At 48.6% G+C, this 15,642-nt stretch overlaps 1 protein-coding gene across 1 annotated transcript in view; it reads left to right on the top strand.

Moving 5' to 3' along the window:
* Window positions 1–11,337, top strand: part of WFDC1 (WAP four-disulfide core domain 1) — a 43,878-nt gene extending 32,541 nt beyond the window's left edge. The window contains exons 9-12 of the mRNA XM_034940834.3: window positions 713–853; window positions 5,709–5,750; window positions 8,381–8,454; window positions 10,815–11,337. Coding sequence (XP_034796725.3) covers window positions 713–853; window positions 5,709–5,750; window positions 8,381–8,439 — 242 coding nt within the window. The 3' untranslated portion in view covers window positions 8,440–8,454; window positions 10,815–11,337. The remainder of the gene's footprint in view (window positions 1–712; window positions 854–5,708; window positions 5,751–8,380; window positions 8,455–10,814) is intronic.
* Window positions 11,338–15,642: the final 4,305 nt, after the last annotated feature.

Consider the following 15,642-nt stretch of genomic DNA (forward strand, 5'->3'; position numbering starts at 1 on the left):
GGAGGTACCAGGAGGCAGAGGGCAGTTTCTGGAAGGAACAGCATGCAGGTCGGGGGCCTGGAGGCCTAGGAGGTGCGAGCGGGCACCCTTGCACACCTGCAGCTGTGCTTCTGACTCCACGTCCATCTGTGTGTTGTGTGACTGTGTCCGCTAGAGTGTGCGGCCATGTATGCAACTGTGTGGCTGTCCTTGTGCCTGTGGCTGAATATTTGTGTGTGTGTGCATGCAAAAGTGTGTGACTGTATTGTGAGTGTACATGTGTGGGTAAGCGTGTGTGTATGTGGGTGTGGATATGTGTGTGCAGGATTTGTGTGTGGGGATGAACGTGCGTCTATGTCTGTGTGTATTTGTGCGTCTGACTTGCTTGTGTAAGTGTCTGTGTCCCCATGCGACTGTAGGGGTGAGTGTGTGTTTCAGGGTGTATCCGTGAACATGTCTATATGGATGTTGCTGAGCCTGTGAGAGTATGTTTGGGATCAGGTGAGCTTGGACTGCCTGTGTTTGTGTGCGTGTTTGTGGGTGTGCACGTGTGCCACATGCCGCTGAGTGAGACCCAGGGCCTAGCCTGGAACCTGGGGTACAGAGGCGAGGCCGCCTCTCTGGGTGAGGTGCGTTCCCTGCACCCGTCCCGGGAGTCTGCCATCTAGACCCTAGCATGTGCACCTGTCCTGGGAGTCGGCCTTCTAGACCCCAGCGTGTGTCCCTCCTGCAGCAGAGGCGTGCAGCACCACGGAGGATGGGGCCGAACCCCTGCTCTGTCCCTCGGGCTATGAGTGCCACATCCTGAGCCCAGGTGACGTGGCCGAAGGTATCCCCAACCGTGGGCAGTGCGTCAAGCAGCGCCGGCAAGCAGGTGAGTGTGGCACCCCAGCCCTGATCCTGGCTCCTGCCCCAGTCCCCTTCTCCCTGTAAGCGCCTCTCACCCCCATGGACGACCTGCCCCAGGAAGCAGCCCCAGCACCTGGGCCTGACTGAGAGCTCGTCACATCTTCTCCCTGCCCGGCTCCTTCTTTCATGGCCCCTACCCTTTCCCTGTCACACTAGCATGTGACCGAAGCTCTTGAGCCAGCAGACTGGCTGCAAACCCCAGCTCTGCACCTCCCAGCTGGGCGACACTGGGGTTAATTTCTTCCTATCTCTGAGCCTCAGTTTCCTCATCTGTAAAATGGGGCTACTACATGCTGTTGTGGGGCGTGACTGAAATCATAAGTGCAGAGCAGTCGGAGCAGCCCTAAAGAATAGTAGGTGGTCAGTAAACACTGGATGTTTTATATCCACGTATGTGTAGATGGACCCCGACTTACGATGGTCAACTTAAGATTGTTAGACTTTACGCTGGTGCAGAAGCAACATGCATTCTGTAGAAACTGTACTTCAAGGTCCCATCCAACCATTCTGTTTTTCACTTTCAGTATGGTAATCAAATTACACGACACATTCAATATTTTATTATAAAATAGGCTTTGTGTTAGATGACTTTGCCCAACTCTAGGCTAATGTAAGTGTTCTGAGCACAGTTAAGGTAGGCTCGGCTAAGGTATGGTGTTCAGTAGGTTAACTGTGTTCAATGCATTTTGACTTAAGATATTCTCAGCTTGTAGGGGGTTTATCAGTACATAACTCCATTGTAAGTCAAGAAGCATCTGTGTCTGTTTTAAAGGAGCATCTGTATCTGTTTTCAAACTGCATTGAATTAGAATTGTCTGAGAATCCTTAACTTCCAGAACTTCTGCCAGGACTGTTCAGTTTGACTTAATTTGTGTTCGTCTTTGGACACAAAGGCAATAAATAGATGAGTGAATTGTGTTGCTCTCATTGGCATAATTTTCCCAAGAAAAGAAAGAACAATGGCACAGCGATTCCTGGTGGTATCTAAAACCATCTCGAACCCCACTCAAGGAAATCAAGTTGAAAGACTTCATTGTGCTTTTTGGCATGGAGTTTGGATGAACTGTGTGGTGAGCCAGGAATCTGGGACTTCAGGGTGGCCAGGTTCACCTTGTCAAAGTCAATGTCAGTCAGACTGAGACCACACCCAGGGGCCCCTGTCCCCGCTTCGGCATCTCATAGCCCTAATAGCAAAGGACAGGACCCTCAGACAAGATTGGTGATAATTACAGTGACCCTATTTGCCGAAAGTATACTGGGGAGTGCATGATCTGCCAAAACCTCTTTTTTTTTTCTGATTTGAGAGTGTTTTTCTCTGAAGTGTTTCAAGAAAGGCATAGACGTAAAATCAGTCATGCATTTAATGTCATTATCATTGCAGATAAAGTGATGCAAATCCTGGAATCCTGAACTTTGAAGAAATTATCTACAAAAGGCTTTGAAACAAAGAGATGCCTTTTTGGTTTCCTCTACATTCCACTTGCTATTTGCAGGGCTTTGTTTGGGGTTATAGGGTGGCTTCTCCAGCCAGATAGCCTGGGCTGCCACAGCTACTCAGCCCCTTACTGCTGTGGGCAGCAGATAACATAACCTTTTCAGGCCTCATTTGCCTTTTCTGTAAAATGGGTTCATAATACTTGAGGTACTTCACAGGGCTCTTTGAGGAGTGAGTTAATCTGTGTAGAGTGTCCATCAATTCACAAGCACAGAAAACAACCTTCACTGTTTTATCACTGCTTGTCTCTAGACACTCAGTCCTGCTGTGGGTGGGTGGGGTGTATGGTCCTTTGGATGTAAAACCGCAAGGGCCTGCCAGCCACTGTGAGGCTGCTGGAGTGTGGAAGGGATAGCCTTTTCCAAAAGAGAGCTGTGGGGCGAGTTGCGAGTTCGTTGGGCTATGCCACCATTTATAATAATGACGGCATAATAGGAATGCCTTGGGCACTTGTCTATTTCATCCCCTGATCTTTTCATTCAGCCCTATGATGTCTAAGACCAAGGTCAAACCAAGTCAAACTAGTTCTTAAGGGTTCAAACCAGTTAAAAAAATTCCCATTTCAAGACAGAGCTAAGCAAAGAGAGTCAGTCATTCAGTGGTGACCACACCAATGATGCCTACTGTTAACACGCACCTTTGGATTGCTCTCTTTAAATTAAGCTTTGCTGCAAGCCTGCAAAAGGAGAAGTAGAACCAGGAGGCAGTGCTGCATAGGTTTCAGAGTGCAGGCTCAGAACCACAGAAAGAAGTCCAAAGCCTGTAACTTTCTTCCTCCGTGGCCTTGAGCAGGTCACCCAACCTCTCTTAGCCTCGGTTCCTTGATCTGTAAAACAGAGATGGCGATGGTAACCATAGTGACTACTTCATGGGGTAGTTATAGGGCTTGAATGAGAGAAACACCTATGAAGTGCTTAGAATAGCACCTGGCCCACTGTAGGTCCTCAGTGAATGTGTGCCACCACCATCCCTGTCTTCGTAAAGGGAGGATATGAGTTCAGGAATTTACCCAAAAGATGCAGAGCTGGAATTCCAAGGCTGTCCACCAGCCTCAGAGCCTGTGTGTGTGTGTGTGCGTGTGTGTGTGTGTGTGTGAGCTTCCCCTCCCAAATGAACGATTTGAGGCTTCCAAATGGAAATGTAAGTGGAATTCCCCCTAGCCTTGTTCTCAGGGGGCTGACACTTAGCAATAATTACTGGTAATTTACTGGTAATTATATATAGGTTTGAAAACATTTTGAATTCCAGCAACTTCCCTTGGAGCAAAAATCTCAGGGGAAGAGTGGCCCCCTTGTCCCAGCCTTAACAAGGAAGAAGCTTTTTATTTAAGTTTTTAAAAACTGCATATTTGAAATAATTTCAGACTTATAAAAATGTTGCAAAAGTAGTACCTTGAATCTGCCACCCAGATTCACCAGTTGTTAAAAAACTACCGTTACATTTTCTTTTATGCTCTCTCCCCACTTATAAATCTACGTGTGTATTTTTCTGGATCATTTGAGAGTAAGTGAGAGACCCTGTGCCGACACCTAAGATTCCATCCTCCCGTAAGAGAGGCTTCTAGCGGGTACCAATAGTCCTTCAAGTTTGACCATCCAGCACCTGGAACCAGGCATTTGAGGGGTTCACATTTTATGCAAGAGGAAAATGAACGTTGACATGTATAGTAAATCTGGTTTTTCAGAGACTGGATTCAGGGAAAATCGGTGCATTTTTCTGAGTAGGTTTGAGGTCACACAGAAGCTGAGCTGCGGGGGCTGGCCCCTCCTTGTCCTGCCCAAGACACTGCTTGAGAAGAATGAAGTGGGGCTTGTCTAGCCTTGAGTGGGAGGAAATTTGAGAAAAGTGACGAGTAATCATTTTTGGTAATAAATTATAAGTGATTATATTTGGCCTGAGGAGGGGGTCCGGGGTCCACATTTACCTCTGTCTCCTTGTGGTGTTATGGGCCAGAATTCATCCCCAGGTAAAGGGGGAGCAGGAAAGTTTTGGGGAGCTCCCCCAGCCTACAAAAACCTTAGCCATTTGCTCTGGAAAATCGTTATTGCTGCAGTTGCTGATCAGCAGGCGCTGACCCACTGGAGGGCCTGGAGCGGTTCCATGGAGCGTTAGCACCTTGACCAGTAAATGTCCGTGTTGGTCCCAAACAGCCTGATGATTTTTAGTATGGCCACAAAACAAAAGAAAAAGAAAATGTCTGGCTACCGCGCATATGTGCTTGATTGACTTTATAGCAGAAAAGGCAGCGCTGATCACCAGGATGGAGAAGTGAGCTAAATTTGAGAGAGATTGCCACATTCAAGCATCCACATGTCCTGGTCACATTCCTGTCAGCAAATGCTTTCCTGCTACCATGGGGTGGGTAGCACGGCTAGTCATGGGACATGCATGAAATTGCCAGCAGTTGACCACCTTTTACACACAAAGATAGAATTTTCATATGGCTCCTCCTAATACTGCATAGATATGTTTTAAATGAAATTGTTTCTTTTAATCCTCACAATAACTTTAAGAGGTACTAATTTTATGCCTATTTTTAGGAGAGGAAACTGAGGCTCAAAGAGGATGAGTGAGGATTCATACTCAAGTTACTTTGTCATTTGCAGTAATGACATCAGAGTGTCTCTTGGGCAGACTCAAAAGAGTGCCATCTCTTCCCCCTGTGAACATATTTTGTAATGACATTTACTCAACAGTGTGTTGAAATTTGGCTTCCAGTTCATCTGTTAAGACAGTGGTTTTGGCCGGCCACGGTGGCTCACGCCTGTAATCCCAGCACTTTGGCAGGCTGAGGTGGGTGAATCACCTGAGGTCAGGAGTTCGAGGCCAGCCTGACCAACATGGCGATACCCCATCTCTACTGAACATACAAAATTGACTGGGCGTGGTGGCGCATGCTTGTAATCCCAGCTACTCGGGAGGCTGAGGCAGGAGAATCACATGAACCCAGGAGGCAGAGGTTACAGTGAGCTGAGATCATGCCACTGCACTCCAGCCTGGGCAACAAAGTGAGGCTTCGTCTAAAAGAAAAAAAAAAAAAAAGACAATGGTTCTGAAACCTTTTGCTCTCAAGGCCGCTGTACCCTGAAAGATGTTAAGGAGATCTCACAGGGCTTTCCTTTATGGGTTGATGGCTCTGGATATTATCATATTAGAAACTAGAGCTGAGACATTAAAAATGCTCATGTAGCCTCTGAACAATTCCATTGTACACTAGTGAGCTGGTGAGAGTGAAAAACACAAGTAATTCCTCAGTATTATTATGACAACAGTTTTGGCCTTCTAAACTCCTAAAAGAAGTTTTTTCCTCTCACTTGTTTTCCAGATGGGCGAATCCTACGACACAAACTTTACAAAGAATATCCAGGTAAAAGAAGAAACTGTTCTTTCTTTCCAGAGGGCACCAAAAAAAGGCAATGAACGTTTCTTATGTGAAGAAAACAATGAAAGCCCAGGGCTGAGATACAGGGAACAAAATGGGACCTGGGATTAAGAAACAAAATAGAAGACCTGTGGTCTGATGGTGGGCAGGGAGTTGTGAGTCACAGAGGAGCTCATGGCAAACATGACCTCATGCTGAAGAGCAGAGCCTGGAACTGCTCATATTTAAGCCTCTGCTACTTTCATTCAGAGAATTGGAAAACATGGCTGATACCACTCTTCCATTCATCCATCTAATCATCCATCGATCCATCCATCTCTCCGTCTATTATTTCATCCATCCATTCATCCCTCCATTCATCTACCCACCCACCCATCTACCCACCATCCATCCATGCATCCACCGATTCATTCATCCATCCACTCATTCATCCATTCATATATCCATCTATTCTTTCATCCATCTTCCTGTTCTTTCATCCATTCATTCCTCTATAATCTATTCATCCATCTGTTCATTCTTCCATCCATCCACCCATTCATCCATCCATCCACATATTCATCTATATTTTCACCCACCCATCTATCCTTTTATCCACCCCTTTATTCCTTCATCCCTGCATCCATCCATCCTTTCATTCACTTACCTATTCACCAATCATCCATTCATCTATCCATCCATCCATTCATACATACATCCTTTCACTTATCCATCTATCCACCCATCTACCTTTTTTTTTGAGATGGAGTCTCACTCTATTGCCTAGGCTGGGGTGCACTGGAGTAATCTTGGCTCACTGCAAACTCTGCCTCCCGGGTTCAAGCAATTCTCCTGTGTCAGCCTCCCAAATAGCTGGGATTACAGGTGTCCGCCACCATACCTGGATAATTTTTGTATTTTTAGTAGAGACGAGGTTTCACCTTGTTGGCCAGGCTGGTCTTAAACTCCTGACCTCAGGTGATCTGCCCGCCTCGGCCTCCCAATGTGCTAGGTTTACAGGCATGAGCCACTGTGCCTGGCCCCATCCACCCATCTGTCTATCCATTTATCCATCCATCCACTCATCCATCCACCCACCCATCTATGCATCCACCCACCATCCATCCACCCACCCATTCATCTATCCATTCACTCATTCATCCATTCATATATTCATCTAATCTTTCATCCATCCATTTTTTCAAGCATGCATCCATCCATCCATTCCTCCATCAATCTATTCATCCATCTATTCATTCTTCCATCTATCCATCTATATATTCATCTATCTTTTCATCTACCCATCTATCTATTATTTTATCCACCCCTCTATTCCTTTATCCCTCCATCCAACCATCCTTATATCCACTCATCTATTTGCCCGTACATCCATTCACCCAACCATCCATCCATCTGCCCATTCATCCATTCATGCACATATCCTTGCATTCATTCATCTATCTCTTCTTTCATCCATTCATACATCCATCCATCCACCCATCCACCCATCTGTCCATCCATCCATTCACCTATGTATCCATTCATCCATCCACCCATATATCCATCTATCTATTCAGCCATCCAGCCAGCCATCTATCCATCCATCTATCCATCCATCCATATATCCATCCGTCCATCCACCCACCCATCTATCCATCCATCCATCCATTCATCTACCCATCTATCCATCTATCCATCCACCTGTATATCCATGCATCCATCCATCCATCCATCCATCTATCCATCCATCCATATATCCATCCGTCCATCCACCCACCCATCTATCCATCCATCCATCCATCCATCCATTCATCTACCCATCTATCCATCTATCCACCCACCCGTATATCCATGCATCTATCCATCCATCCATCCATCCATCATTTATCCATTCACCCATCCATCCGTCCATCCATCCTTTATGCATTCACCCATCCATCCATCCATCCATCATTTATCCATTCACCCATTCACCCATCCATCCATCATTTATCCATTCACCCATCCATCCATCCATTCTCCCATCCATCCAATATGTCTTTATCAATAATTTACAGCACATATTTTCTAAGTATTACTCATCAGTCTGTGCTGGGGGTTGGAGCTACATTTGTGAACATGACAGACCCAGTCGCTGCTGTCATGCAGCTAATATCAAGCAGAAAATTCAGACATGAATAAAGCCCAAGTGGTTATTTTATGATAATAGTGACAAGCCTTCCTGACATCACATGCTGGATACTATGAGGACACCTTAGTCCAGGTTGTGAGGAAAGGCTTCCTAAGGAGGGGACATGAAAGCTCAGCCTAAAGAATAAGAAATAGTGGGCAGCAGAATGGCATATGTGAAGCTCTTGAGGTCAGAAGCAATTTGGCCATCCCCAAAGCTGGAGTGTGTGGTGCGCTGTGGAGGTGGTGGGAGGTAAGACCAGAAACATAGACAGAGCTGGTGACACCAGCTGGGGGGCCTGGGGAGTGAGAGGAGGCACTGCAGGTGGGGACTGAGTGACCTCAGCTGGGGGAGGGAGGAGAGGGCCAGGTCAGCAGGCTTCATTTGGCAGTTGCTGGTGAGCCACGGAGGGCATTAGAGCAGGAATAGATACATCTACCCCAACAGAGCTGTGTTCTTTTCACAGAAGGTGACTCAAAGAATGTGGCAGAACCTGGAAGGGGACAACAGAGGCACTTTCAGTAAAGCAACGGCAAGCAGGTGAGTGGGCAGAGAGCAAGAGTCATGGCCAGGGTAAATGTGGGCAGCCAGTGTCCTGGCAGCTTTCACCACCAGGTTGAGGAGCAGGAGGGTGAGAGTAGCGCTTTCCCTACTGGTAAAATTTGAAATTCCCTTCTGCAGTAAGTCCTCACCTAACGTCATCAATAGGTTCTTGGAAACTGACTTTAAATGCAACGACATACTATATGCACTGTATGCCATAGAAGCTTAACTCATTTGTTTGTTTTTTTAAGAGACGGGGTCTCACTCTGTCACCCAGGCTGTAGTGCACTGGCACAATCATTGTTCACTGCAGCCTCAGACTCCTAGGCTCAAGCCATCCTCCTGCCTCAGCTTTAGTCTCAGTAGCTGGGACTACAGACATACACCACCTCACCTGGCTAATTTTTTTTGTATTTTTTGTAGAGATGAGTTCTCACTATGTTACTCAGGCTGGTCTTGAACTCCTGGCCTCAAGCAGTCCTCCCACTTTGGCCTCCCAAAGTGCTGGGATTGCAGGCATGAGTCACTGTGCCTGGCCTTAACTCTTGTTTATATCCATTAGCCTATGGTAAAATTTTGTTATATAGTAGGTCATTTTGCTTAAAGCTGCAGTTTCCAATAAGCTACCCATGATGTTAAATGAGGACCTACTGCAATTTCAAGGCAGGAACATAGGAGAACTTTGTGTGTGATCAGAAGCGGAAGCAATTCTGTATCCCTCTGAATCAAAAATCCAAGACCAGACTAGGTCGCAACTTTCCTTTCCATTCCTTTGCCTTGATGTCTCCAGGAAGTCTTGTCTATCTCTTCTCACTTCTGTCAAACAATTCTGTTGGGTGCCAACTATCTGATAGTCATGGTTCCAGCCTCTTGGTTGCTCAGCGGTAGTTCATGCCAGGGTGGTATGGTGAACAAATCCCACAGAGCCCCTGCTCTCAGGGAGGCCACATCTGGTAGGGGACGGCTACACAAGCCAACAGATCAATCAATACAAAGACAGGTGTGGTGAAGAAGTGAACAGGCAATGTGGGGCAGAGTCCCTGGGCAGGAGCAGAGCCTGGGACAGGGGCTGCTTCGTTTGGGGTCAGGGAAGGCCCTGCGGGAGTTGAAGTCTGAGCCAAGATCCGAGGTGAGAAGGTGCTGCTTGGGGAGGGTCTGGAGGACAGGCGTCCAGGTGGAGGGAGTTGGAAGAGTGAAAGTACTGAGGCGGGAGGGACGCTGGCTTCGGGGAGCCAAAACAAGGCCCCTGGGGTAGATGCAGGAAGGTGGCAGGGAGGCTGACTGCAGAGGAGGCCGCAGGTGAGGCACAGGCTTGCCGTCACGTGCCCTCAAAGGTGAGGCGTAGGTGCATGCAAAGGGCTGTGGAGTTGCAGCCCTAAACCTGAAAATCTACCCAGCCCCTGTGAATGCTGGATAGCCACAGAGGGCAAAAAGGAGCCCCTAAAAGCAGGTGACAGCCTCCCAGGACATTGCTGAAACGCAAATGTCAGATTGCAGATTCCAGAGTCCTCCCAGAAAATCTGGAGCCCGTAGGGACTGATGCCAGCATGTCTATTACCTGCTGATGACAGGAGCTGTCCCTGGAGTAGGTCAGATGCAGCTGAGGACTGAGCTTCCAACAGGGAAGGAGGAGGCCAGTGGATGAGGACGAGACCTTGGGAGGCAGTTGAGGATGGCAGTTTAGAAGTTGAGACTTTTGGGCGGGCGCAGCAGCTCCCACCTGTAATCCCAACATTTTGGGAGACCGAGGCAGGCATATGGTATGATCCCAGGAGTTCAAGCCCAGCCTGGCCTGGCCAACATGGTGAAACCCTATCTCTACAAAAAAATACAAAACTACCCAGGCATGGTGGTGCGCACCTGTGGTCCCAGCTACTTGGGAGGCTGTCGTGGGAGGATCACCTGAGCCTAGGGAGGTTAAGGCTGCAGTGAGCCATGTTTGCACCATTGCATTCCAGCCTGGGTGACAGAGTGAGACCCTGTTTCAAGAAAAAAAAAAAAAGTACAGCCTTTGGAGCAAGCTAGGTCTGGGTTTAAATTCTTGTTCCACCACTGTGGATTTAGTAAATAATTTCGGCTCTCCAAGCCTCAGCTTCCTCATCTATAAAATGGGACTGATGGTAAGGGAGGAGTTAGGAACTAAATAAGATGATGCCATGAAGATGTCACAGTGAGTTCAGAATTGGGTCTTCTCAGAAAGGGGCATCTTCCTGCTGTTTCTGTTGGTGGCGGTGGTGGCAGGGAGATGAAAGATCTGTGACTCTGTGGTCTGCCCTGCGGCGGTTCACCCTGACCCTTCTTTGTCTCTGGTCTGCCCTGCAGCGGTTCACCCTGATCCTTCTTTGCTTCCTTTCCAGCTAGGTTGCAAGAACATTCCTCTACTTTCTGCTAAGCCTTGGAAACAGTTGGGAAAAGTAGTTTGACCCTCAAAGTTCACATTCAGCTCAGCAGAGCAAGACCCCAGAGATGCTTAGAGACAGGACACCTGGCCATCAATCCCTGTTTGGCCCAGCCTGGTTGGGTGACTTTGTGGGAGCCACTTAACAGCTCTGGGTCCCTGTTTTACCATCCTGGGAGCAAGGCCCTGCAGCTCCACCAGACCTTTGCCCCGGGAAGAAGCCGCCGCCCATGCAAGCATTTCTGAAGCCCCTTTCTAAGACAAGGCTCAGCATCTTGATATTTTTGACAGATTTCTCCCAAGTCTGGCTCTGGGAGGTATGTACCCATCTCAAATGTTCCCAAGATAAATTCATCCATCAGGAAATGGAAATGAACTTGCTTACTAATGTGTGATTGCTAGTTCTAGCCACCGGATGTGCTGAGGCCTAAATGTTAGCAGGTGGGAGGAGGCCACAGAACAATAAAAACAACCAAATAAGATGCCGAGTCTCTGGTGTTTTGTGATACTTTGTCACTGTTTAATTCAGGGGCGGGAAGCAGCGTGGGTATTGCTGGGATGAGGTGTCAGCTCGGCTCTGCTCCTGGAACCCTGTGTTAGCATAGAGCCCCTGAAGCAGACCTTGGGAGGGGGATTTGTTGAAAGTGATTCATTAGGGCGGTTCCTGGGAAAAACCGGCACGAGAGTGGGGAAGTGGAACAGGAGGAGACAGTCAGAGGAGGGAGAGGTGACGAGGGCCCATGGAGGGCACCTTTGCTGCAATCCCTCTGGGGGTCTTAGAGGAAGCCTGAGTCCCACCAGGGCTGGCTCCAGGGCTGTGCATCCAGAAGGACCCTATGCTTGGTTTAATGATCTGCTGTCACCATTTAAATACTCTTAGTCATTGTTGAACAAGGGGCCTGCTTGTTCATTTTGCAAATTATGTCGGTAGCCCTGAGCCACACTGTGGAGTCGGTCCCACTGGGGCTGGACAGCGGAACCCGAGTATGCATAACGCTTCCAGCACCCATCAGTGGGTGGAGAGGCTGCCCCTCCCCCTAAGAGAGGAGGCAGCCCACCTGCCGCCAGGGAGGGAGAGGCACAAAGGCACCCGAGGGGACATGGGCAGAGCCCCTGGGGCACCCTGACGCTCTCCCGTTAAATCATGGCTGCCCCACCTGTGCTAGACGGCTTGCTCGCACTAGCCTGGGGTTGGCTGAAGTCCCCAGGGCTCATCAGAGCTGAGGACAGAGGCCCTAAGGGACTGTCCACCCCCAGCTAGCCACATACAGTGGAAGCAAATAATTACAAGCAGCAGAGACTCCAGGGGGCCTGGCAATGTCTGTGCATCTCTCAGATGAGGAAACTGTGGATCTTGCAGATCTGAAAGGACCCACCAAAGCTGTGAAGTCAGTAAGAGCCAAAACCAGGATTCCGAGCAGGCAGTCCCACCCCACACTCAGGCTCCAGACAGCCTGCTCTTCTGCTAGGCTGGCCTGTCGAAGCTGACTCCCTCCCGCCACTGAGGTGTAGGAGGGACGCCTGACAGTGTGCCATCCTGCGGAGGACTCTGGAGTGGAAGGGACTGGGCTGAGCTCATCCCTACTCCCTGGAGGGCTGCTCACTAGATGGGGTGGAGACACTAGAGCCTGTTCAGCCTGAGTTCCAATCCTGGGCAAGGCACTTGCCCTCTCAGAGCCTCAGTCTCCTCTTCTCTGAACTGGGTGTAATAAAAGTAGCTGCCTTTCAGAGTTCCTGTAGGTATTGTGTGAGATGCTACATAGTAAGTGCTCAGCACACAGGGATGGTTATAATTATTATGATTAGCCTGGCACAATACACACTAATTCTCTTAATACTCACAAAACCTCTTGAAAACAGTATGAACATCCGAATTTTCCAGCTGTAGAAATTCAGCCTCAGAGAAGTTAAGCAAGTTGCCTAGGATCAAAAAGAAAGCAAATAACAGAGCTGGGCTTTGAACCCAGAGCTTCTGATGCCCAAGACTAGACAGGCTGGTCCTACCTTGTGTTGAGTCCCAACCACCAGCTGGGCGGCCCTCACAGGTTACTGAACATGCCCCAGCCTCAGGGTCCACATTTCTAAAGTGTCAAGGAGAACTCCAACCTCATTATGATTATTACTGTGAACTCAATCAAGATCATATGAATGGGACTGGACTGTCAAGATGCAAATACCAAGGCAGGAAGGTGGTCGTATACTGCCAAGTGGTCAAAAATAAGACCTGCTTTCTGCTCTCAAGGAGCCCACAGTCCTTGAGGGAGTGAGAGAAATGAGAGAGTTATGATCCAGGGTGGGGAAGTCACAGATGGGAGCAGGGGCCGGAGGTGCCAAGGGAGCCCAGTGAGGGATGCTAAGCCCAGGCAGGAGGCAGGGAAGGCAGTAATCAGGGAAGACATCCTGGAGGTGGTGATGTGCTACTTGGTCATAATATCTGAACACTTCTGGGAACGTGTGCATTTCAAGGGGAACTGCTGTCCCTGTTTGGCTTAAGGCAGAGGTTCTCAACCTTGGCACTATTGGTGTTTTGCACAGGATCATTCTTTGTGGTGGGGGCTGTCCTGTGCAGTGTAGGATGTTGAGCAGCACCCCAGCGTCTACCCACTAGATGCCAGAAGCACCCTCCCCCAAGCTGGGACCACCAAAAATGTGACTTTGCCAAAGTCCCGTGGGGTACAGTTACCCGGTGAGAGCTTCTGGTTTAAGCCCAAAATAAGGAAGCTCGACTTTGTATCATTTCATCCGTCGGCAAGTTCTCCCGGGGCACTTTCCCTTAGGCTCACGGTAATTAACTTTTCCACTCACTCATCACTTGTTCATGCACTGACTCATGCACTCATTCTCTCAAGTAATATTCGCAGGCACTAACCACCTTTTCTTTAATCAAATCTGAGGCACCATTTTTTTTTTCACCTTTTGACATTCCTGAAGTTAGGGCTTGTCTTATGGCCACTGTCCTCCAGGCCCAGACACGATGGAGGCATCATTGCCTGTACATGTGAATATCAAAACATGTAGATTGGGTGTCAGCAGCTTGGTGGAAACTTCCAGAAACAACAGAGGAACCAAAAATTCTGCATCACCAATGCTCTCAGAAAGATGTCCTATGAAATACCTTATCTCATTTATTGCACTTATATTTTTATTTGATATACACATAAGAATGATGCATGATGAGGCCGGGCGCGGTGGCGCAAACCTGTAATCCCAGCACTGTGGGAGGCCGAGATGGGCAGATCATTTGAGGCCAGGAGTTCAAGACCAGCTTGGCCAACATGGCGAAACCCTATCTCTGTTAAAGATACAACAATTAGCCAGCTGTGCTGGCGCACGCCTATAATCCCAGCTACTGGGGAGGCTGAGGCACAACCAGGGAGACAGAGGTTGCAGTGAGCTGAGATTGTGCCACTGCACTCCAGCCTGGAGGACAGAGCAAGACTCTGCCTCAAAAAAAAAAACAAAAAACAAACAAAACAAAACAAAAAAAAAAACGCATGATGAAAACTTATGTCTATATAAGTCTAAGAAAGGCCTTTAATGACCTTGAAATCAAAAGGGAAAGAGCAAGATGGCCAAATAAAAGCCCACTCCATTCATCTCCCCTGTAGGAACACCAAACTTTAGCAACTAACTACACACAGAAAGCATCATGACAAGAACAAAAAATCAGGTGAGCAATCACAGTACCTGGTTTTCACTTCGTGTTGCAGAAAGGGGCATGGAAGAGGCTAGGAAAGACAGTCTTGAATCGCCAGTGCCACCCCTCCTTCATCCGTCAGCAGCAGCCACGAGGCATGGGGAAATCTATGCACTTGGGAGAGGAAGACTGCAGCGACTGGGGGGCTTCACATTGAACTCAGTGTGGCCCTGTCACAGCAGAGAGCAAAGCCGTGGTGGCTTCAGCCAGCGCCCATGCACAGAGGGAGAATTTGGACCAACCCTAGCCAGAGGGGAATTGCCCATCCCAGTGGTCGGAACTTAAGTTTCTCAGCAAGCCCTGCCACCATGGACTAAAGTGCTCGGAGGTACTAGGTAAACTTGAAAAGCTGTCTAGGACACAAGGACTGTAATTCCTATGCAACTCCTGGTACTGGGCTGGGCTTAGAGCCAGAGGACCTGTGGGGCACATGACCTAGAGTGACACCAGGCTTTGAGGCTAAGGAAGGGCTTGAACCACCCCTCCTCCAACTCCAGGCAGCACAGTTGGCAGCAATGAAATTGACTCCTTCCTTCTGCTCAGGGAGAGGAGAGTTAAGAAAAGAGGCCTTTACATTGCATCTTGGAGTCCAGCTCAGCCACAGTTGGAGAGGGCACTGGGCAGAGTCATGAGGCCCCCATTTCAGGCCCTAGCTCATGGGTGACATTTCTAGGTATACCCTGGGCTAGAAGGGAACCCACTGCCTTGAAGAGAAGGACCTAGTCCTGGCAGGATTCATCACCTGCTCACTAAAGAGCTCTCAGATCCTGAATAACCAACAGTGATCCCCAGGTAATATGCTGTGGGCCTTGGGCCCTGAGAGGTGCTGGTGTCAGGTGTGACCAGTACATTCCCAGCTGTGGTGGCTATAGGGAGAGACCCCTTCTGTTTGAGAAAAGTGGAAGGAAAAGTAACGGGGACTTTGTCTTGCACATTAGGTACCAGTTTGGCCACAGTGGGATAGAGCACCAAGCAGGCCCTTAGGGTCTCTGAGTCCAGGCCTAGGCTCTTGGACAGCATTTCTGGACCTGCCCTGGGCCAGAGGGGAGCCCAGTGCCCTGAAGGGTGAGTCCCAGGCCTGGCAGCATTC

This window comes from Pan paniscus, chromosome 18 (genome assembly GCF_029289425.2).
Source record: "Pan paniscus chromosome 18, NHGRI_mPanPan1-v2.0_pri, whole genome shotgun sequence".
NCBI lineage: Eukaryota > Metazoa > Chordata > Mammalia > Primates > Hominidae > Pan > Pan paniscus.